General features: G+C 42.5%; 2 protein-coding genes across 3 annotated transcripts; both read right to left on the reverse strand.

Moving 5' to 3' along the window:
- Positions 1-1,971: 1,971 nt before the first annotated feature.
- On the reverse strand, positions 1,972-14,845 carry LOC126912640 (protein borderless). Its single transcript, XM_050705691.1, has 9 exons — positions 14,518-14,845; positions 8,202-8,427; positions 7,139-7,423; positions 4,756-4,946; positions 3,495-3,710; positions 3,190-3,418; positions 2,814-3,020; positions 2,467-2,730; positions 1,972-2,394 (listed from the first exon to the last, which is right to left on the reverse strand). The coding sequence occupies exons 1-9, from the start codon at positions 14,686-14,688 to the stop codon at positions 2,162-2,164; spliced, it is 2,022 nt and encodes a 673-aa protein (XP_050561648.1). The 5' UTR covers positions 14,689-14,845; the 3' UTR covers positions 1,972-2,161.
- A 2,705-nt stretch (positions 14,846-17,550) lies between these two features.
- Positions 17,551-20,958, reverse strand: LOC126912641 (myosin-2 essential light chain). 2 transcript variants are annotated; one of them, XM_050705693.1, is made up of 5 exons: positions 20,660-20,958; positions 20,519-20,546; positions 19,813-19,994; positions 18,464-18,610; positions 17,551-17,848 (listed from the first exon to the last, which is right to left on the reverse strand). In XM_050705693.1, exons 1-5 carry the CDS (start codon positions 20,660-20,662, stop codon positions 17,765-17,767), a joined length of 444 nt encoding a protein of 147 aa, XP_050561650.1. In that variant the 5' UTR covers positions 20,663-20,958; the 3' UTR covers positions 17,551-17,764. The 2 variants fall into 2 exon arrangements, with proteins under 2 accessions (XP_050561650.1, XP_050561649.1); XM_050705692.1 differs by lacking the exons at positions 20,519-20,546; positions 20,660-20,958 and adding an exon at positions 20,142-20,337.
- Between the last annotated feature and the right edge of the window lie 4,308 nt (positions 20,959-25,266).

Here is a 25,266-nt window from a genome sequence, read left to right on the forward strand (position 1 = left end):
TTTTTTTAAAACGGCCATGCAACATCGGGACGCCAGCGAACATATTCATATTCATAGAACCTCTGCTAAAGCTAGCTTAGTCCCTGGTAAAAAGGCAAACAACCTGACATCCTTTCTCCTCCTCTTTAGTGTAAAATTAAATTGTAACTGCGCCACAGAGTCTGTCGATCACACTCATTCGAGGATCTGAGCGACACACTCTGCCACGCAGACATTGTCCTCTAGAATTAAGAAGTGGTAGTTTTAGTGGTGGTATAAGCATGAATTAAGATTAAGTAAAAAAAAAAATAAAAAAAATAATAATAATAAAAAAAAAGAATAAAAAAAATGGACTCACGTAGATTCATAAGTTTAATTTTAAGAAAAAGAGCCGAACACAATAATATTGTAACCAACGCAATTATATTTCTAATAAATGCATGAAAAAGGGCGCGGACGTCATGTCTGCGGATTGTTTGTTTATTTAAAAAAAAAAAAAAACCTGTTCCAAATCCAAATCCAAATCCAAGTCCCCATCTCCATACACATCCACGTCCTTATTTGACACCCTTGTTGAACAAGAACAAGATCCGATTAAAAGTAAAGTAGTAAAGTAAAGTAGACTAAGTAGAAGTAAAGTAGACTTCTAGTCAAATTTTAAATTTTAAAGTCAATGTTCGCATTCGCCAATATTGTCGGCAGACATTCGCATTCGAGAATTGCAAAATATTAAATCAACTAGCTTCTGCCCGCGACTTCGTCCGCGGAAAAAATCTTGTTTTAACGTTCGGCGCTATTGTAGCTTCCTATTAGTAAAATAATTTTTGGAATCGGATCAGTAGTTTCGAAGATTACCGAAATTCTTTTGAAATTCAAGGTTAGTCCCTTAGTCGCCTTTTACGCACCTTCAGGTTGAAATGGTATGATGTTGTCATTAAATAATTTATGTCACATATCAGTCAATTATAATCTGCTTCAAATACGTCAAATACGTACCAACGAACGAACGAACGTACGTACGTGCAAGTTGGTACCTATTTAATTTAATGATTCTCTATATACAATACGACTGTAGTCGCTCGCTGAGTTTCTGTTGCTAGACGCTGCTAACGCTGAGCGCTAGTCTCCCTAAACCTCGTTTCAGAGATATGCTGCCTTAAATCAGCGAGAAGTTGCGCACGTTCAGCGCGATGCTCTCACATTTTGGCTAGCGAGCCGCTGTGAGCGCTCGGAGCTTGAAACTTTGACGGAAATCCCAATGTCCAATTTTAATCATCCAAAGACCAAATATTATCAACATAAACTGTACTTATTGATGAAATAATTTATTTTGATAAGGATTAATAGCATGAGTAAAATAAACGCGTTTAAATGTAGTCCAAAAAAATTCAAGATTTTTAAATAAAAATGTGGTTGTTGTGCCTCACTCGACATAGATAGGTATAGTGTGTTGCGGACTTTTTTGTAGATATTTATAAGATCTACAATTAATTACAGCATTTTATGGTTCCATCTTTTGTAGTTTAGGCAGCGTACGCAAAATAACTAACTTCTTTGATTGATTTTTTTCAGTTTGTGTCCGAAAAATCCAAATATCTTAGGGAACCCTATTTTTTCCAAAATAAAATATAGCCTATGTTACTCGTGAATAATGTAGCTTTCGAATGGTGATAGATTTTTTAAAATCGGTCCAGTAGTTTTTGAGCCTATTCATTACAACCAAACAAACAAAGTTTTCCTCTTTATAATATTATAGTGTAGATATGCGATTACGGTCAAGCTTCTTCGAAAAATATTGCCCTTCCTCGAAATCTATCGAATGTCTTCAATTAGGTACTATCGAGCTTCTTCGAAATCTCTTGGCCTTGGGTTCGGCCTCGTCTTATGCTTCTATTTTTAATAAGATTTGCCGTAGGTAGTCAATCATTTTTGTGTAATAGTGTAGGTAATAGCGATTTGAATGAACCACAGGGATAGTAATAATAATAAAAACTCGTTTTTCCATTTATTCATTGTTCAACTCAATCATAAATCTAGAAACATTAAATAAGGATAAGGTTCCACTCTCTTCACGCATGCTTTAATAAATAATAACATCAACTTCTAGCAAACACCCAAACACGGCACGAAATGTCACGTGATGCACGTATCGCACTAACACCGGCGCGACCCGCGGTCGTCGTCAGCGCAGCCGCTTGTCGGCGCGCGCCGGCGGGGGCGAGCGCGCGCACAGCCTGCGCCGCGCCGCCAGCAGCGCCGCCGCCAGCGCCGCCAGCAGCAGCGCCGCCGCCGCGCAGCCCGCCGCCACGCCGCGCAGCCGCGCGTACTCGGGCACGCGCAGCGCCGCGCCGCCGCTGGCGCCGCTCGCACACTGCACTCTGGCCCAGTAGTGCGCTCCCTCCTCGGCGCCGCTCACTGTGGACAAGCGTGCGGTGAGTGCGAGTGCCGAGCGCGAGTGCGAGGAGCGCGGGTAGGGGCGCGGCGTACCGAGCATGTAGTCGTGCAGCGTGTGGCCGGTGGCCAGCAGGCGCTCGCCGGGCGGCGCGCCCTCGTACCAGCGCAGGGTGCAGCGCGTGGCGTCGCTCGGGTCGCGCCGCCAGCGCACCAGCGCGCCCTCATCGATAAGCCGCACGGTGACCTCCAGGTCGCCCACGTCGGCGCTCTCGCCGGACGCGCCCAGCTCCGCCTCCTCGGTAGTAGCGGCAGCATACGCGACCTGCTCAGCTTCTATGCCTTCCTCATCCGAAGAACCTACACACAGCAACTAATACGTTATTGCATCCACAAGAAGAATCCTTATGGGATCTTTAAATTAGTTTATAAAGGTATCCTACCGAGTGTTCTCGCAAACACTGGTTTACTAAAAAGTCCATCGCCAATCAGGTCCTGAGACAGCACACGCAGCTCGTACTCCGTGCCAGGCCGCAGTCCTACCAGCGTAGCCTCGGTGACGCCTCTCGTCAAAATCTTCATAGTACGCCATTCGCTCACAGTTCGTTCACGATACCACACGTTATAGTCCACCTCGAGCCCGTTATGTCCTGTAAGTAGTGAAAACCTTAATAGTCAAGAGTTATAAATTAAATCTGTAACTTCAAACCTGGGGATGAAGAACGGTGTGAATCAATCACTAGATCACCTACGCTTAGAAATATGTGTGTGTACGCCATGATATTTTATTTTAATCAAGCTGGCTGGAAGTATATTCACCAGGCACCCAGGACAGATGAAGAGAGTCGGTAGCTGGCCTGACGGTGAGGTTGTAGGGAGCCCGCGGAGGCATGTTCTCGACCAGCAGCTCCGTCTCGACGTCGACGGTGGCGGCCTCGTTGCTGACGGTGCACACGTACACGCCGCGGTCGTCTTCCGTCACGTCTACGATGGTCAGGTTCCCGTCGTCCAGGTTGTGCCGGCCCGCAGGCAGCTCGCTGCCGTCCTTCTGCAAGAAGCGATATACGTAACGTGATTCGCCGCACTGGCACGCGGTACATTGGAAGCAGGCAGGCGGCACTCACCCGGGCCCAGTGCACGAGCGGCTGGTCGCGGTGGCGCGCGGCGGCGGCGCAGGGCAGCGTGAGCGTGGCGCCCAGCCGCGCCACGTACAGCGGCTGCGGGCGCGCCGCCAGCGCGGGCGGCCTCTGCACGCGCACGCGCACGCCCGGCGACGGGCCCGCCGAGCCCAGCGAGTTGTACGGCGTGCACGAGTATTCGCCTTCGTGCGACTCGTCCACCTATGAAAAGCGTTCCTCAGCTCAGCCAGAGATGAATGACCATTTCAAAGTCAAACCTTTGAGAAATCAGCGAAGCATAATGTTCGCGTTGGTTCGTCGAATTCTTGAGCTTTGAATGAAACACAGCGCTTGCTTTGTATTGTCCAATTACGGCCCTTCCCAATCATCCCATCCCCGATTAAAATTTAAGCGTTGTTGGGGAACAACGCTTAAATTCCTAACCCCCAAAAGGCCGGCAACGCACTTGTAACGCCTTTGGTGTTTCGGGCATCACATGATCCGTCTGCTCGTTAACTGGCGCATAACATAAAACAGCTATTTCTAGAATTTGACGAACGATTAGAATTTGATGTTCGCAGGTGCCCTGCACTTTACAAAACCGGTTTGTCCTAGGGCATTTTTTTACCCGACTGCGCCAGAAGGAGGGTTATGTTTTTCGAGAGTATGTATGTATAATTGTTTGGCACGCTCTGCAGCCTAAACGCCTTGATGGATTTTGATCAAAATATTAAAAAAACAAAATGGCGGATTTTTGTCGCCAAATTCGAATATTGCCCACTCTCTAGCCTGAACGGATGGATTTCAGCTTGATAGGGGTAGTTTGATTTGTATTTACTGTGAGAGTGACACTAGATATATCAAAATATAAAAATAATAAAACTAAATAAAAATAAAAAAGGTAATTTTAAAAACTAAAAAAACCGACTGCATTTCTTTAATAATATGAAAATGAAAAATTCCTAAAACAAGAAAGTCATCGTAAAATTGAAGCAGTCGGGACCCATTCTAGAAAGCCAGCCGTATGTGCCCTCACTAAGTCTTCATATTTAGAATGGGAAACCAGGCGGGGTTTTTAGTTTTTTTAATTACATTTTTTACAAATATGCGTTCAGTGAATGAGGGCAATAAGTCCCAATAAACCAAAGTAAAATCTGTCTGCCATATCTTGTTGCCGATCGCATGAAAGCTAAGCTCGACCGTGCTCGAACATAACGCACCGTACGTAGGCAGTGAAGCATGACCAGTGGGTGTAGTAAATAAGGACCTGGTTGAACAGTAGACTCCCGTTCCTGCTGTAGAAGACGCCGGGCACGTTGTAGGGGTCGAACAGGAAGCCGTCCTTCTCCCAGCGCAGGTTGGTGAGCGGCGGGTTGGCGCTGAAGTGGCAGTCCAGGCTGGCGGGCTTGCCGTACGGCAGGAACCGTTCTTTCGGGGCGTACACTACTTTGGCTTTGTCTGAAACACAAGCGGTACCGTACTAGCGCTATCTCCAACAATGCAAGAACACCGGGTCTACTCGTACACTATATGGGAAACACTTTAGTGATGTTCTGGTACCTACCTATTTTATTTACCCAGCGCAGTAGTTATTATCTATTAATAAATAAAATATTCTCAATTGACTTGCATTCCTAGTATTGCTTTAAAATTCCTGATCTCCGATGCAACTGAGGAATATAGTGTACATTCTGTAAGGTTCACTACACTGGTGTCCCAATAGACCGGCGGGAACAAATGTTGCTACAGACCTAAATACTAATATTCACCTTAAAAAACCCACATTATTTAATTTTTGTTTATCGACGCCAAGATTTGCCGATGTCCTTTAAAAAAAATGGTGAAGAGAGAGGCCAAACGAAAGTATGTGTAATAATATTAACTGGGATCTGGGAAATAATTTCGATGCCTTAATCTACACTAATATTATAAATCTACATCTACATCTACACTAATATTATAAAGAGGAAAACTTTGTTTGTTTGTTTGGTTGGTTGTAACGAATAGGCTCAAACAACTACTGGACCGTATTTACTTTAAAAATTCTTTCACCATTCGCAATAAAATACGCTAACTATGAGTTAGTGCAGTGTTGCACGGATTTTGACCAAAGTGATCCCCGCGCACACTCCGCTAATAATAGTTGGCGTAATATAAATCGAGTGATTTCAAAAAGTACCTTTACTTAGCGTTTTATAAGATTTGTAACTTTCTTATTTTTGCATATTTCTTCTCAATTTTTTTATGACGTGTGTAAACACACATTTTAAGCAACTTGGCATAAAAAAAGTTTTTTCCAAATTTCGAGTTAGCGTAGTATAAATTGCTGGTGTCGAAATCTACATCTACATCTACACTAATATTATAAAGAGGAAAACTTTGTTTGTTTGTTTGGTTGGTTGTAACGAATAGGCTCAAAAACTACTGGACCGATTTTAAAAATTCTTTCACCATTCGAAAGCTACATTATCCACGAGTAACATAGGCTATATTTTAATTAGGAAAAAAATAGGGTTCCGTGAGATATTTGGATTTTTCGGACACAAACTGAACAAAATCAACCAAAGAAGTTACTTATTTTGCGTACGCTGCCTAAACTACAAAAGATAGAACCATAAAATGTTATAATTAATTGTAGATCTTATAAATATCTACAAAAAAGTCCGCGACACACTATACCTATCTATGTCGAGTGAGGCACAACAACCACATTTTTATTTAAAAATCTTGAATTTTTTTGGACTACATTTAAACGCGTTTATTTTACTCATGCTATTAATCCTTATCAAAATAAATTATTTCATCAATAAGTACAGTTTATGTTGATAATATTTGGTCTTTGAATTATTAAAATTGGACGTTTGGTTTTGAAGTTGTGGTCAAATTAAAATATTACGATTTCTGCCGCACGGCCCGTTGCGAAGTGGACGTCGCCAAGGCCAGGGGTGTGTGTGCGGGAGAGGGGTGTTTAGATCTATGAGTAAGGTACCCGCGCGGCTCATTAATGCGAAAGTAACTCTGTCTGTCTGTCTATTACGCTTACGTCGTTACGCCTAAACCAGTAGATAGAGATAGAATAGACCCTGGAGAACAACATAGACTTTGTTACAACTTTTTATTGCAAAAAAAATAGGAGAGTGGGTAAAACTAGGGGATGAATGGTCATATGGAAATTCGCCATTTTTAAAGCTGTAACAAAGGGGAGAGTGGCTACTTTTTATTGTAAGTAAAAATAGGGGATGAATGATCATATGGAAATTCGTCATTTTTAAAGTTGTAACAGTGAATGATCATATGGAAATTCGTCATTTTTAAAGTTGTAACAGTGAAACTTTGTATTTAGAGACTTAATGGGGAACGAAAGAACATAGGCTACTTTTTATTTTATAGCGAATAAAAAGGGTAGAAGGCGTTTTAATTTTGACCACCAACCACGCGTACGAAGTCGCGGGCAAAAGCTATAAATAGATAAAGTGATTCAAAAGGAAGGTTTATATGTATAATAGGTACATGCATAATTTATTACCATGGCACCCATGCGAAGCTGGGGCGGGTCGCTAGTATGAAATAAAGTGGGTTATATGCCAGATGAAGTTGGGAGCGTGTGTGTGCGTGTGTGTGTGTGTGTGTGTGTGCGTGTGTGCACTCACACTGCACGTCGAGGAAGGCGCTGGCGCTCTGCAGGTCGGGGTAGTCGGGGTCGTGCACGCGGCACTCGTACTCGCCGGGGTCGGTGGAGGCGGCGCGGCGCAGCACGAGCGAGCCGTTGGCGGGCCGCTCCGAGCGCAGCGCCAGCTCGGGCAGCTCGCCCAGCGGCGTGCCGTCCTTGAACCACTCCACCGCCGACTCCGGGCTCTTGGGCAGGCACTCGAGCTCGGCGCGCTCGCCCTCCAGCACCGTCACGTTCATAGGCGGCGTTACTATCAGATTACCTCCTGAAATGAACAGTGTACTCTTACGTCTACACCTATGGCCACTTCGATGCCACACCTTTTCTAGGTTTTAATAATGTTTATGAAGTATATAGTTACCTATAATAGCACGGAGTCGTGTGAACAGCCTAGATATAAGTAGATAATAATTACTACATGAGACCTAATGGGACTCGAAACGTTCAGCTGTAGTGACTATCTGCCGACTATTTCGAAACTTGCTTGTTCCTTGCTTAAGGAACATTGTAAATACAGGGTGTCCCTGAAGTCGCCGTCCAATAGGTACCAGATGATCGGCAAGGCTCTAACTGTGATCAGAAAAATATAAAAAAAAATCTATGTCCTACAGTTTTTAAATTACAGTGACTTATGTGTTATCCACGAAAAAGTACACCCTGTGCCAGTCTTTTGACTCTTGTTGCTACAAATCTTTATTTTTTCGTCTGTAGTCTTCGTTACATTATTCTGAATAGTGCGTGCTACTGTAGGACATAGATTTTTTTTTATATTTTTCTGGTAACAGTTAGAACCTTGCCGATCATCTGGTGCCTATTGGACGTCAACTTCAGGGACACCCTGTATACATATGAAGTAGAACCAATTTATTTGTTTTGTCTAATAATGACTTTATTTTTGTAAATTGGCTACCAAACACTGCTTTTACACATCATATGAAGTAGTGTACCTATATCTAGATGAGGCCTGCACATCCTGTCGAACCACCCTGGGATACAATGGCAACAAGTGTGTGTGTGTGTGTGTGTGTGTGTGTGGGACCGACCGTCGACTGTGAGGTAGTAGAAGGTGCCGTTGTTGCGCGCGGGCGGCGTGCGGTTGGGGAAGGTGACGCGGCAGCGGTAGAGGCCGGCGTCGGTCTCGCGCACGGCGCTCACGTTGATGGAGCCGCGGCCCAGCGCGCCGCCCTGCACGCGCCGCACGCGCCCGCCCCAGCGGTCCGCCACGCGCGCCGCGCCCTCGCCGCTGTACCACGAGAATATGCTCTCGCCCTGCGACACATCATATAGACACCGCTACAGTGTTGCTGCGATAATTGGAACTACAACAACATGTCAACTCATTGCTATCTGCGTTGTATGTCATCTCTGTTCAAAGGGCTATGTTGCAAGCAGCTAACTATGTAGTTGGAGGTTGAGTGATGTCTATTCAAACAAAGTTCGGGCTAGGCACTCAATGAAATTAAATTCAAATAACGCCCTAGTCATTCAGTCTAAAACAGATTCAACCAAATGCCTGCAACTTATACTCCCGTGGGAGAAAATGGCCTATGTGAAAAAAAAATCATACATCTTTGCGTGCTGTACAAGTGCACAAAGTATCGAGGAACCGACTCTTGCGCAAAACAACTCTTTATAGGTACAGTGTTGTGGTCAGCTGTGTGGATGTGTGGTGGGGTTGTCAGATCCAGACTGATAATTTCCTGGACATTTATAGGGCTTTTTTTAGGGGGGAAAATCATTCTATGACTTCTTCCGCCTTGGGCGAGGCGAGAAGGAGTGTCAGACTCTTACTGACTAAAAACCACCCCGTTCCTTCTCCTGCTTTTCGAGCCGGAGCCCCGGTAAACCCGCTAGGTAGTCCGCAGCTCCGGATCAGGCATCAGCCCTACTGGGCCCCATCTGTGGTGGTCTGATGGCTCTTTGAGGCGCGCGCGGAACGCGACGCGCCTCACGCACGGGTCTAGTTCTGTTCGGGCGGTGAGCTACCCTTGCTCGCCGTCCGCAGGCCCGCACACATTTATAGGGCTAAGAACGGAATCTGAGTTTTGGTTTCTCATCCGAAACTAAAGTGTAAAAGTACGAATTAAATAGGTACCAAAAACTCACCCTTTCCGCCCCTCAACTCACGCAGCGCGACTTGCGAGCACGTTACAACGTTTGGTTTGACTTTTGCAGCCATAGTATTGCATTTTTGTGAAAAAAAACTTAATTTTTTCATTCCGAGACAGTAGAATAAAATTAGTGGACACGAGAGAGCATACCAATTTCGGGACAATCCCGGAAATCCCGACCATCTGGCAACCCTAATTGTGTGGTGACTGTAACTGATTGTATGTTTGTGAGCGCACGACCACGACACCGAAGAAAATCCTAGAGTAGCGCGCGTGGGCCCGCGCGCGGTTCAAAACGCATTTAAAATACATGTCACACGCTTATCCCATGTCGTCGGTCCGAGCCAATGTATGTCGGCAGGTAGTTACCGCATTAGCAGCGGCCTCTACGTACGGGCGCGCGACATATGCACTGCGCAGACATCAATCAAGAGCACGACGAAATGTTGGAGAGCGCCACGTGCCTCGCTCGCGAACCTATAACTCGGCAGGGTCACGAGCGAGGAGCAGCGGGGGCGCGGGCCGCGGGGGGCGGGGCGCGGGTCGAGTGCTGCCGTCATGTAAGTACCTACACAATTAGACTCCCACGCGCATTTAGCACGTCCAGCGTGCGGGCGCAAGTGTCAGCCGAGTGCGCCGCGCGTCCCACGAACTCCTTCGCGGAGAAGGGCGATGTTGCGTCCCTAATACAGACATTCTCGTGCGAACACAGCGCATCCTCGCAGCGACGGCGGCCGCCACCTTCGAGGGTAACGCAGCAACAAACAAGTACATTGTACTATGCCTTATTCGGTGGCGTGGACGAATGAGCCCAATTACCGACGCGGACGAGTAGATAAGTAGCTTCATTAAGCTAGTTAACCGTAACGGTGAAGTACCCGCCGCCAGATGACGATTATGCGAGGATGAATAAATAAGTAAGTATAAGCCGTGTAGTCCGGCGACGGGGCCATTTGCCGAGGGCCGCGGCTATACAGCAGCGATGCACTGATATCGCGCAGGACACTGCTCACTCCGCCGGGGTTGCGGTACGGTACACATGTATAGCGGGGAGCACGAGCCCGGCCCTGAAGCTGCTCAGTAAAAAGTAGAGAGGCTGGCAGGCTGCAGGCTGCAGGCTGGGCTAGCGGCCATTGTGCGCCGTGTACTGGGTGCGCCGCGCGTGCTGGCAACTCGATTGTGTTCCCAACAAACGGCAGCGATTATAAGCAGAGCCGCACAATGCGCCGCGCCCCGTGCGTCGCCGTGAAACATGTTCTGCCTCTGTCGTGTCGCACTGTTTAATATGAACATCTATTCGCAACATCCATACACCAGTTGTCGCCTATTCAAGTATGCCCATGGTGGCGCCAGTTACAAGGGTAACTCCTGTCGGGGCGACGTCACACTGTGCTGTTACCACAAGTCACAACCTTCGGCACTTTCTGTACACATTGCAAGCAGCCCCGATGTTGGCCAACAAACAATTCCTCCTCGTTGCGTCGAGGGGTAATAGAACTATGTCACCCGTACAGGTCGGCTGACACAGAACCACGCAGACAGCCCACTACACGGCAGCCACAATGACTGGCTATTTAGTATTTATTATATTTATATGATATCTTAGAAGACTTGGATAGAGTAAGAAACAAGCAGGTGGATTACATACTCGTAGTTATAAATGTACCAAATACCGTATGCGGAAACCTTTTATGATTTAATTTAAACCACATGTTTGATATCATATTGGCTGACAATATACGAAAAATGAGCAAAATAGGCCCAGGATTAAGACAAAAATTTATTCTCTTTGAGCTAATTTGAACACTCTTAACAAATACGGCATTATAACAGCCGCGCCGCATATCTGTAACATTCCTAGATAACCTACAACATTAGGTACAGCTGTTCTGTGGTCAAGGAACATGGAGATGTTTACGCAGAAATTAATACTTGATTAATTTTATTATTTAGTTTGTTTGAAAATTTCCATTTTTTTCTTTTTGGTTTTCGTTGAAATATTTAGTTTGTGCTTCTGTGGACGAGTACTAATGTAGTTTCATTTAAATCACATGAGTGATCTCCATACCGTATAATCAAATCGAATAATTATGTTATTATATGTAGAATCAAATAAAAAAGTGCAACCCGGCATGGTCGGCGGGTAGCTACCGTCACGTCATTCGTTAGGTCACTTCACACCCCGCGTAGCGTTGTTGGCCATTATTAGCATTTGTCCCAAACGTCAGCAACTCGACGCAGGCTGCCGTAAGTAAACCCCGTATTCCACTTGTCCATCATTTGTAGTATCCAGTATATAGTTGTAACATCTTGTGTTCTGCTTGAACCGTGGTACATTTGTACGTTTCTAGTGAGATAGTACTGAATCTTCATCTGTCTTACTGCGACATATTATGCACTATTACGTCAGCCATCATCACGCGTCGCGGGATACAGCGCGGGAGTATATGTAAGTCAGTCTGTATGACCAGATATTATGCTAATTACTCATTCCGACGTAATATCTATATATGTTATACTTATAGCATAAGTACATATACTATAGTACACATACTATTTCTACATTTGCTCTCACAGAGGGAACTGACCGCTGCTATAACAGCGAGTCCAACGCTCACCCTGCTAGCTATGCAGATAGGTGGTGACCGTTGCCGACTGTGGCGATATCCATGTCTAATGCCTCGGGTGGGACTCTCGGGACGCAAGAGTCGACCGCCTGTGCCGTCACTGGGCAGGAATGCTAACTGGATTCAGTGTCTTCCAGTGCCGGTAAACACATTTCACCTGTGCTCGCGGGACTACTTCCAGTCGATCTTGAGGTGCAGCGACGTGCTGCCATGTACTATAATGCGAGACCTAACTTTTCCGCAAATTTCTTAAATGAAACAAAATTGCTACATTGATTACGCCATTAACGGAAGTCTTTTTTTTTTTTGAGGGGGGAAAATCATCCAATGACTTCTCCCGCCTTGGGCGAGGCGAGAGGGACTGTCAGACTCTTACTGACAAAAAGAATTGAGAATTGAGAATTGAGAAACCACCCCGTTCCTTCTCCTGCTTTTCGAGCCGAGCCCCGGTAAACCCGCTAGGTAGTCCACAGCTCCGGATCAGGCATCAGTCCTACTGGGCCCCATCTGTGGTGGTCTGATGGCTCTTTGAGCGCGCGCGCGGATCGCGACGCGCCGCACGCACGGGTCTGGTTCTGTTCGGGCGGCGAGCTACCCTTGCTCGCCGTCCGCAGGCCCGCACTTACGGTGGCCGGAGATCGTCCCGCGATTAACGGACGTCTGGGATGAAGTTCCAACTGAATGGCAGTGCAGATGGGAATCTTCTACCAAGGGCCGCCACCTCTATCAGTTCTTTCCATCCGTGCATGAGCGACTGAAGAGGACATGGTTGGAGGTGGATCACTGTGTTGCCCAATTTCTTACTGGCCATGGCAACTTTAAAAGCAAATTGTTCTCATTTAAACTCGTTGATTCACCATGTTGCCAATGTTCGACAGCGGAGTAAAGTTGCAACATAAGCAATCCGCCCGTCACATACTCTGGGAGTGTGGTCTCTGGCAATCTAAGTGTAACATTATGTTAGATAATTTATTTGTTTCATCAGGACTGTACAGTTGGAGCGGTGGCTAGGCAACTGGCTGCCGTGTAACGTGTCGCGGATTCTTGTTCGAATCCACAGATTCTTGTTCCGGGTCCGGGTGTCATGTGTATGTGTACTTGTATGTTTGTAAACGCACCCACGACACAGGAGAAAATCCTAATGGGAGGCAATGTTTTAAAAAAATAATCTCATAGTCTAGAACAAATTTCCGTGCGTTTACGCGTTTTTGCCATACTTATTATTGGAAACAAATATACCAGCTCACACATAGGACCCACTTAGTTATAAGTAAAATTTCCGTGGTGCTGGGCGACTGGGGAATGCTTAAGTCATTTTGTCTCCCGCATTAAATTCACCGAGGGAAGTGGAAACTATCTTTTTCTTTTGTTCTCCTCTAGTACATAATATCTTCTGATTTATTTCGTTGCGGGATCCAAGACAGTCGTTGATGTCCCTGGGACGCGCCGGACTTCAATGTTCTGGTGTTTTCATCGTTGTATATACTGTAGATTCTGGCTTACAGGAGGTGCAGCGGTATGGGAGGATGTGGCGCTGGACGACCGGTGGCTGAACTGAGGCGGTCTTTATTAAACTTATATATTTATTATGTAATAATTAACGATACAACAACAAACGAGGTTCTCAGTTGATAAGTACCTATGTTTGTCTGGCAACAGAACCGATTTGTTTTATTGCTACCTAATGGGTAGGCGTTCTGTGTGTGGTTCGGCCGCTATCTCGAATGACAGTTTTGATGCGGATTTCGTGTTAATATTATTTTATACAATAAAAGTATTTTCAACCCACTACAAATAAGAAGGAGGTTCTCATTTGTAGTTTCAGTAGTATATTTTTTCCGTATTAAAAGCAAAGTACTTGCTGTTATAACATCACTTGGCAATTTAAACTAAAGTAAACTTCTATTGTTTGTTTGTTTGAACGCGTTAGTCTCTGAAACTACTGGTCCGAATTGAATAATAATTTTTGTGGTGGATATAGAATCTATCGAAGTAAGCTATAAAACAACACGCTAAGATCAATTGGAGCCGAGTAGAGCGAGTGTAACCGCGCGGGAGTAGCTAGTCTTACTGTGGTCTTACACTTTTTATTGGGTCTATATTTTCCCGCTACTTCGTCCGCGTAGAATATTTACTTCTGGCATAGGTAATTTGGGTTTATAATAGATTTTCCAAGGTATATTGTACGGCAGTAACTAGAATGTCATCAGAATTGATCCAGTACTTATGTGCTTGTTTGTTTGAACACGCTAATCTCCGGAACCACTGGTTCGAATTTAATAATTGTTGTTGTGTCGGGTAGTACATTTATCGAGGAAGGTTTATAGGCTAAAAGCCTCGAGCAGTAGGAGCTAAGCAGCGGGAATAGCCGCGCGGGAGTAGCTGATGAAGCTAATCATTATACAAACCACAAACCTATTCTATTATGATAATAATACGTAGCTAATATTTTGACGTCTCAGATAATATTACCGCTTCTTAGATGTCGCCAGTGCTGCCATCTAGCAAGCCAGTCTAATTATATCCCTAAGTAGGTTATCGTGTAGGTAGGCAAGTACTTGCATGAGGGGAGAGTTAGCCCTAGTAGTGGAGGAGCGATAAAACACGTAGCTGGTACTCACATCTTTATCCCATTGCAAGTGGTAAGGAATCTCGTTGCCGAAGGGGAAGTCGAGGTGACAGTTCATGACCGCGAACCCGCCGACGCTGGCGTGCAGCTGCTCGGCGTCGAGCGGCAGCAGGGAGGCGGCCACGGACGCGGCCAGCGCGGCCAGCGCGCGCAGGACCCACATGCTGACTGAGCGCTCGCCTCGCGCCAGCTAATGGAGATAACCTCAGGCGTGAGTAACGTCCGCGCCGCGACCTCGCGCCGCACCTGCGCCTCCCGCGACCGCACAAGCGCCGAACAAAGGCGCGCGCGCTCACAAGCAGGAAACGTGGCTAATTCCCGCTCGACTACGTTTAGAGTTTAGTGTCTTAGACTAGCCACTGGCTCGTTTGTATTATTCACTCATTCCAGAACGATAGAGACTTGCGCAGTACATGTCGCGTCACGACGTGACTACATATGTATAGGTACAACACAGCACCCGTGCTATCTTCGCGTTTCTCCGACTAATTGTCTATAGAGAGTAGGAGTTATTTACGTTACCATTGGTTTCGTGTAATCGGCAACAGGGATTGCAATCCGATCCCGCGGATCCGGTACGATTTTGTTGCCTACCGGATCCGGCAATATCATCGGATCCGGTAACTTTATTAATACCCAAGTTAAATTTGACGTATATTCTCTCTTTAATTGCATGCATATCGTCACGCCTTTAATCCCCGAAGGGGTAGGCATAGGTGCACATTATGACACCTAATGCCACTGTGTACACCCACTTTTCACAATTTATGTTGTAACCTAAATCCCATGTAATAGGTGGTGAGTCTATTGCCATATACTGGGCACATTTCCAGACTCCGTGCTAGTACTGAGAAATTTTCGAAAAACCGAAAAAAGCCCAGTGATACTTCGCCCGACCCGGGAATCGAACCCGGCAGTCGCACTTGCAACCACTCGGCCAACGAGGCAGTCTTTCTCTCTCTAAAACCGGGCAAAAGAGCGTATTTACATCAAGAAAAGTGATCTGTGATAAATGCATAGGTGTAGCATCCATACCTAAGCTGCTGATTTTGACTATTTTAGTATGGAGTATAAAAGCATATAATTATGATGAATATGATGTTCATTTACATTTGATTTAGTTTTTACAAACGGGTTTGATTTAATTTAAACCGTAAATAACTCACTGTTGTTTGTAATCTTTGAGACAAATTATTATGAGTAAGTAGTCAACTCGGACCACATGCCTACGGCCCATTTGGGACGAGTTGGGGAAATTAAAATAAAATAATATTTTTAGTGGTCAACTCGTCCCACGTCACTACCACAATGAGATAAGGTACAGTCAGTAGCAAAAGGGTTAGTGTGAAAATAATAAAGTTCTATTACTTTGTTGAAAACAAAAGATTTTCTAAGAACTTCATTCTATCTATGTTATCATTTACTTCATTAGTGACCGCCATGACCATTGTTTAAGCCACACATGTTTACTATTCTTAGTAATTTTGAATAAAACATGAATTTGTGCGATTGTTAAAAAAAATTGAGCTAATAAATTATTTAACCGACACTAAAAAATGAGGTTCTTACTTCGTAAGGATTTTGTAATATGAAATAATCTATGAACAAAACGAAAGTAAAGAAAAAAACTATAAAAAAATATTTTTAATCTTGTGTTGCTAACTGTACCAAACATTGATAAAGTTAAAAGATCCATACAAAAAAAAAGTGGGACGAGTTGACCACTAAAAATTTAATTTATTTTTAATTTCCCCAACTCGTCCCAAATGGGCCGTAGGCATGTGGTCCGAGTTGACTACTTACTCATTATTATATAATATGGAGATCACTCATATGTGTTAAATGAAACTACAAATACCTAACTAATACTCTATTTAAACACGTAATTTTCAAACAAAATTAATAAATCAAGTATAAAATTCTGTGTGAACATCTCAATAATGTAAGTTGACCACAGAAGAGATGTGGAAGTAATGTCGTAGGTTGTCTAGGAAAACTCTTTTTGGGCTCAACGACTGCGTCAATTTCGCAATTTTTTTTACATTGTCAGCAAAGTTAAAGCAACATGAATCCGGCCGGATTGAAGGGTGTACCGGATTGCAATCCCTAATCGGCAAGAACAGGGAATCTTTAATTGTAAATACTGGTAAGCTAAGGGTGTGACTGTGAGTTCCCGAAACGTTGTATTTTGTGTATTCCGCTATCTTCCAGTCACACATGCTTTCCGTGATTGTTTTCGTTACTAAAGCATTTAAATCAAGACGTATCATGTTCAATGTTATGTTCTAGTTGTCCGACTCCATGCAGCACGATGTCGTTGTCCCGGCGCTGGTGTCGGATCGGATGTTTTGGTTTACCATCTCAACTTCACGTGTCAGTGTTTCGTTCTCCGCTATTATTGGCTGCATCTTCTCGTCCTCCGCAAAAAACAGTTTAAATTCACCGTTACATGATTTTGCAAGCAAAACAAGAAAATAATTTAAAAAATAAATAAATAATCAACACGTAATGTTGCTGTTTCAACTTTTTCTGTGTTTTTGTATTGTTTATGATCAGTAATTCCCCCTAGCCTTTCCATGGCCCACATGGTTTGTACAGCTTTATACCACACAAAGTAAGATGTAACATGCGGGCCCGTGGACGCTTACTTTTAAGTTAAAACTCCACCTAGGAACAGTAGAAATATTCCATTCCTTATATTATTATGTAGCAGCCCTCGTACTAAACACGAAGCGACCGATTATCACTTTTTAAGTTATTTTGAATATTATTTCAGAAACTTTAGAATTCATGTTGTAATATATACTTTATTACATTCCAGGCGTTTAATTCCATGTTTTGGGTTTCATGGTGTTTCATAACACGGGTTGCCGCACTTATGTGTCACTTTGTATCGAGGAATTATGATTGTTAGTAAAATCAAGGTAGCAACTTGTGCAGCAGTCGGCAGAATGCCACGATTGCCACGGTGTGGGCACTGGCTCTTAATTCCATTTATTTCCAGGCTACTAAAATAAAAAAGTAATAAAGTAGTAATGACAAATATTTCTTTATTATAGTTATTTATTTATACAATAATTAATGTTAAATTATGATTAATTTTGGAATATAATCGATTGGGAATACATAATTATACGGAATCGTAAGTTTATAAAGTGGTGCTAGCAACCACTATAAATGCGCCGCGTCGACCTCCTAGTACCGTGGAGGCCGCTACTCACTAGAGTACGGTGGAAGACTCAGCCTTGCATGATGAGATGCACGAAGTTCTCGTAGTTGATGTTGCCCTGCGAGTCCTCCTGCCCCTGCAGCAGCTGCTCCACCTGCAACATGACGCATCGCCACATGCTAGCTATTCTAGAAGGTAACTCGCTGCGAGATTGTCTGACAACGACTTAGGTACGCAAATACAAGTGAGGATGATCTGGAGCTGCGGACTAGGAAGGAAGGGATGGGTAGATAGGAATAGCCGGGAAATGTGAATTGGGATCCCATGAGGGATCGTATCGTCGTGTTTGGGCTCTATAGAATGGTGTTGTAATGGACTTGGAGCGCGTTTCAACTGGTCGAGATGGAGAGGATGCGAGCCCATTCCCCATTCGCCTACTTGAAACGAATATGTATATAAATGTAAATATATTGAGTATTACATTTTTTTAAAGGAAGTCCTTTTTCCAGTTCCCCGCGGTTTTACAATCAAATATTAAACCACATACTTAGTTTACACTTCAAAAAAAGGCCAGAAATAGCGGCAGCTTGAACGATCTATTATTAATTTTACTTGGACTTATAAAAGTGTGCTTTTCGATTTTTTTTAACTATTAATTTTTCAGTACCGTGAAACGGGGTGAATAAATGTAGGGAAAATGTTGTGACATGTATTCACCCCGTTGTACCGTTATAAATATGAATGAGTACACAAATAGTTTGGTCCTGACCTCGTCATCGCTGAGCTTCTCGCCGAGCGTGGAGAGCAGGTGCCGGAGCTCGGCCGAGGAAATGAAGCCGTTGCCGTCTTTGTCGAAGTGGCGCAAGCCCTCGATGAAGTCGTTGGCGGTGTCGCCACTGCGAGCCTTTGAGATAGCCTGCGTACAATGCACACAGTCAGACACGAGCATGTATCACGCCACTAGTAACTCCTATTCATTATTTATTTTGCTTTAGTTGGCTCTCCAACAATGAGACATGAGATTGAGAACCTATTACACTATAGTGCCCGTCTCCTATGGAAAAGGACTGCTTGCACTATAAATACTAATGCATTTATGTTTAAGTGTAACTAGCTACTCTGTGCGGTTTCACTCGCTCTGCTCGGCTCCTGTTGATCGTAGCGTGATGTTCGATAGCCTCGATAAAACGACCATTCATCACAAAAATAATTGTTTAAATCAGTTCAGTGGTTCAGGCGTTGGCGTAAAGAGCGACGTGAGTTACCTGCGTATTTATCTAATTTTCAACCTAACATGCACTCTTCAGCTTTATACATTAGTATAAAGTATAATATAAAGTACCTATAAATATAACATACATATAGATTGAAATCAATAATATAAAGAAAAGGAATATATATTTATGATCCTAATACAGTATGGAGATCACTCATATAATTTAAATGAAACTACATTAGTACTCCTCCACAGAAGCATTATACAACTAAATATTTCAACGAAAACGAAAATAAAAAAATTGAAATTTTCAAACAAACTAAATAATGAAATTAATCAAGTATTATATTCTGTGAGATCAGCTTTACGTTTCTTGACCGCAGAAGGGTTGTAATGTTGTAGGTTGTTCAGGAATGTTACAGACATGCAGCGCGGCTGTTATAATACCGTATTTTTAAAGAGTTTTAATGTATAGGACAATATTTATAATGGATTATATTAATGAAATGTAAGTAATATAATTATAATAAAATTACTCTGAATGTAAATTCGAATTAATTTATAAAGCTGAAGATATTGTTTGTTTGAACTCTCTCCTAATCTCTAATCTCCAGAACTACTGATTCAAGTTGCACAATCATTTGTGTTGGATAGCTCATCACTAGGATCTATAGGAACCGAGCAGCAAGTAGCTAGTTAGTTTGATTATACATATTATGTAAAGTTAGTCATGAGGTTGATGTGTTCCACTATACTGTTTACTTCATTACATTATACAATATGTCGACACAAGCTCCATACCTGATGACTTATATTTATCCTGTTTTCCTAGTTATTGATAATGTTATATATTTACATCACAATTAGCATTGTTTCATAAATAAATATATTCAAAATCTTACCTGATAGATAGGGAGGAACACTTCAAATGATATTCTCTCATCTGGCTTCAAGTGTAATGTGCACTTCTTGACATCCGACTCGGTGGGATTCTGGCCGAGAGCTCTCAGGGCATCTCCAATCTGGGCTACATGAATCTTGCCGTCACCACGGGAATCAAACAGCTGGAATGCTTCCTGAAATTCTAAAAAATATAAAATTATATTTTAATTATATACTGTACCAAATATGCAAGTGGGTCTTTTTAACTAGGTAAAAAAACAATCAATACAAAGTGAGCAACACAAGGGCGTGGCACACGGCGGCTGATGAAGCTGCGTACAGGGCGTACCTTCGACGGAGGTGAGCTTAAGTTTGGTGGGAGGCTCGTACATGAACATGTTGCAAGGGAGTGCGGCGACGTACTAAGCGCGACCTACTGCGAGCCGAGCGAGGCCGACGGCCCAGGCGACACACCTGGATCGCTTTAAAATACAAACCATATAAGGAAACTAGGGCGCTTGTAACGACCACCGCTTTCGGCACAGACGTTGATTGACGTGACATGAGTCACAGTCAACGCTCGGGTCGCGAACGCCACAAAACTGCATCACGGTTTTATTTTAATCTTCATGCTGTTCTTCAGTCACTGTGCATTTTGTAATGGAGCCAATGTCTGTTCAACAAGTTCTATGAGCTCTGAGCTCGCTTCATAGATAAATTACTCACCTAACAGTTGGTCTTCTGAATAACCAGCCTGTAACAAATTCGAAAAATGTTAATTTTATCGAGAAGATAATAATTTCGTGACGACGCAACTTTGTTACGTTGACAAAAAAATAAGTAGTTAATGCGTATTTGTGTCCATACCATATTAGATGATGATTTTCAATAAAAATACACTGCAATCCCAATGAAAAAATACTGCAAGATTCAAGTATGACTCATACGCACATACGTAATTAGACAACAATTTATTCAACGAAGTTTCAAGTCTTTATAAGGTACTATCAATATAAACCCGTCAACCGACAGCTATCAAAGTATCAACATAATTTGAAGTTTGAAGTTTTGTCCAACTTTCATTAGGAAACTCGGAATTAAAAACCATAAACTCGTATAAAACTAGACAGAACAATATCTAAGTCAGACAAACAAGCCGAAAGAGAAGTCCGAATGTAGAGGGGTATCCTTTTCTAACAGGGTATCCATAAACTACTATATTCGCGGATATCTTATTACATTGACTTGTAGTAAATAATTATGTTACGGTAAGAGTGAATAATTGAAAATTATTAATAATTATCTATTATTATTAATAATTACCGAAACTCGAGGTAAAAGTGATAAATTAATCACATTTGTCGGTTATTATTAATAATAATTTTACCCTAGTAGTGATAAATGTAATAAGTGGCCAAAATGTTATTTTTATTTCAATTTAAACGGGAATATATTGTACTTGCACAACAAATATTTGTTGAGTTCTTAGATCATACTTTTAAAAATTTAATTTGTTGCATTAATAGGTGCCACAGAAGATTTACAGGCAAACCAAATATTATGTTTGTTGATGATTGTGTTTAGGATTCGTGTTGATTTTGTTAATGAAACAATAATTGTTTAATTTTATTTTTGTTACAATTTTATATACCACGAAAGACTTTCTTGCATAAGTTTGATGGTAGATTTCATTTTTAAAAGAATTTTATCGTTAATTTTGTGATAAATGTGTTGGAGATGTTTTTGGCGAGGCGAAAGGGAGTGCCAGACATTTACTGACTAAAAATAAAAAACTAAAAAACCCGACTGCGTTTCTTTATAATATTAAAATGAAAAAACCCTAAAACAAGAAAGTAATCGTAAAATTTAAGCAGTCGGGACCCATTCTAAATATAAAGACTTTGTGAGGGCACATACGGCTTGCTTTCTAGAATGGGTCCCGACTGCTTAAATTTTACGATTACTTTCTTGTTTTAGGGTTTTTTCATTTTAATATTATAAAGAAACGCAGTCGGGTTTTTTAGTTTTTTAAATTACTTTTTTTATTTATTTATTTTAAGTTTTATTATTTTTTTATTTTGATATATCTAGTGTCACTCTGACAGTAAATACGAATCAAACGACCCCTATAAAGCGGAAATCCATCGAGTCGTTCAGGCTAGAGAGTGACCAATATTCGAATTTGGCGCCAAAAATCCGCCATTTTGTTCTCAAGTCAAAATCCGTCAAGCCGTTTAGGCTAGAGAGTGAGAAATATTCGAATTTGGCGCCAAAAATCCGCCAGTTTTTTTTTTAATTTTCATATATCCAGTAACGACACCTCTCAAGTCAAAATCCGTCAAGCCGTTTAGGCTAGAGAGTGAGAAATATTCGAATTTGGCGCCAAAAATCCGATTTTGTGCATAGCCAAACAATTATACATACATACATACATACATACATACATACATACATACATACATACATATATACATACATACATACACTCGAAAAACATAACCCTCCTTCTGGCGCAGTCGGGTAAAAACCCCGTTCCTACTCCTGCTTTTCGACCCGGAGCCCCGGTAATCCTGCTAGGTAGTCCGCAGCTCCGGATCAGGCATCGGCCTTACTGGGCCCCATCTGTGGCGGTCTGATGGCTCTTTGAGGCGCGCGCAGAACGCGACGCGCCGCACGCACGGGTCTGGATCTGGTCAGGCGGCGAGCTACCCTTGCTCGCCGTCCGCAGACCCGCACTTACGACGGAGATCGTTTCGCGATCCCCGACGACCGAAGAGCCCAGATAAATGTGCCCTAGAAGGGCACTATTCAATTCTAGTTCAGAATATGTGAATTTGTTGTCCTTTCGTTTTAAAGCAAGTACAAGTAGCCTTGTTTGTGTGAATTCTAATTAATATAATCGTAAGACTGTGTTTAATATTATAAATATATAACTGCTGGTCAAAAAACATTGGGTTCATATTTATTTTATTACTTTCACCAATATGTGTTACGAATTATTAATAATTACTACTAAAAGTAATAAATTTCGATTGATTATTCACATTTTCCAAAACATGTGGTTATTATTAATAATTTTCAATTAATCAGATTTACCGTAACAGCTACATTAAGTTTATTTTTTAAAATCTATCTTTTTTCTTAGTATCCCGTTTCGTATCCGCTGGTTTATGGTTCCCGTACTGTTATCAGGCAGACATATTGCTTTTTATTGAATGTTGCCTTTAAAGACAATGTTACCATGTAAGGAGGTGAACAATTTACTAATATCTACTAATTTCTCATTATTGTTTTACATCTATTGCATTCGTCACCAATACAATTATTAAATAAAGTTTTGGATGTATTTTATCTGTCAATAACAATAAAAAATAACTGCATACTACCAAAATCGTTTTTGTTTATTTATACTGGCATGCTTACTAGACAAGGACACACCGCTATTTTGGTTATCTCACCAGGCTCATTTTTCCCCATTTTATTAGCGACAGGATAAAAAAAACCTTATTTGTACCCATTTACTACCATACTCAGAGACATTTAATGATTACTTAAACTCTTTCTAAGTACCGATTTTGTTCAGAAAACAATTGCTAAGGGATATGTTAAGTAACCTTTAAATGACTCTGGAATGGCGGTTTGAGGACAAATTTGTAACACTTAAATATAAAATTACTACTTCCAGTATACGAAATATGTAAATTTGGTCGTGGTTGGGCGGGTGGGTTCAACCAAACTGGAAAATGAGTTAAGGGTTTAAGTCAATGTCATACGTTTTTTTTTTAAAGTGGTTGTTTTATTCATAGTATACTTAATACACGTCCCAATTTGGTCAGGCCCGACTGCCTAAATTGTATCGTGTGTATAGAAGTTGGCCTGACATTATTATTGTTAAAATTGGTCAGACGCGGTCGGGTCCCCGTCGCCGAGTAAATACATTACACAATTGGGGACGTTTATTATTGGCTTAATGAGTTAGGGTCGTGGTGTGGCGCGTTTTTCTTAGCATGCCATTATTTCTAAGCATTAAACACCAGGCCTTTGCGCCGTTTAGAGGGGGTATTTATTCATTATGTTTAATGTTTTCTTCTGATTTTGACATTGATCGATATCGATGTCTATAGATGGGAAATGATTGTCTATGGGCAGAATTTAAGATGTAGGTACCTCGCCATTGCGGCCAATCCGCCATTACAAAATACAGCTTATAAACAGTGGTAAGTTATCTGTCAAAATGTTTCGTCGTTCGTTGTTGAATTTCGCGATGTCTTTCTGAAAATTCTCGTGGAATTCGTGTTGTTTTTGTGCTGAAGGCCTTTATAGGGGAAAAATCAGTGAGGATTAGAGATGTGCGATTTTTTGAATAAATACTCAAAATGAATAAATACTCGAGTAAAAACGGATAAGTACCCAATATTTATCCGAAAAATCGCCTCTAAATTCTATAGTAACAAGTAAGATGCTGCAATGCAGTGTAACTGCATGTATGAACTCAAATCCAGTTAAGTCTACATCTCTTCTTTGTATTTGTTGCGTGGTAAAAACCGTACCATAACAATACCCAATAAGGTAGGCGTTTGGCCACTGTCTAGGTATTATTAAGAAGTATTAAATATCAAGAAAGTTTCTTCCAACCTCACAACTAAAACCCTACACTGGTGAACACTTGTCTTAGGCCCGTACGATAAGGCCATCGGGATTCCCGCGCTGACTCCCGGCTTACCGGAGATACAAAAAAGTATAGAAATAAATATTAATAAAAATTAAAGAATTTGCCTGTGCTACTACGGACAAAGTTATCCTTACGAATCACTACCGGACATATTATAATATTATTAAGGATAGAACGGTTAACATAGTTTTTTTTTCTTGGGGGAGGAAAATCATCCAATGACTTCTCCCACTTTGGTTCAGGCAAGAGAAAGTGTCAGACTCTTTTACTTAAAACCACCCTGTTCCTTTCCTGCTTTGAGCCGGAGCCCCGGTAATCTGTTTCGTTGTGCGCAACCTCGGATCGAGCAGTAGCCCTACTAGTCCCCATCTATGGTGGTCTGGCTCTTTAAGGCGCGCACGGAATGTGACGCATCATACGTACGGGGCTGGTTTTGGTCAGGCGGCGAGGTAACCTTGCTCGCCGTCTGCAGACCCATACTTACGGTGTCCGGAGATAATTACACTATTCCCGACGCTCGGAGTGTCTCCTGCGGAGGCTGGGGCTTGTGAAGGATCGTACCCTCATGTGAGGGTATGATCTAGCAGTACTGCTTCGCAGAAGGAGGAGGCGGCGTCCCATTCTCCTTCGCTCCGCACTATGGCCTGAACTAGAGCCGGACGTGAATAGTTGCCGTCGCCGATCAGATCCCTAAGAACACGGCGGTGCTTAGTCCATTCAGGGCAAACCACCACTGTATGCTCCACCGTGTCCTCCAGGGGTTGCCTTGTGTTGGTCATGTCCTGGTGAATTCATTAGACAT

Source organism: Spodoptera frugiperda, chromosome 28 (genome assembly GCF_023101765.2).
Source record: "Spodoptera frugiperda isolate SF20-4 chromosome 28, AGI-APGP_CSIRO_Sfru_2.0, whole genome shotgun sequence".
NCBI lineage: Eukaryota > Metazoa > Arthropoda > Insecta > Lepidoptera > Noctuidae > Spodoptera > Spodoptera frugiperda.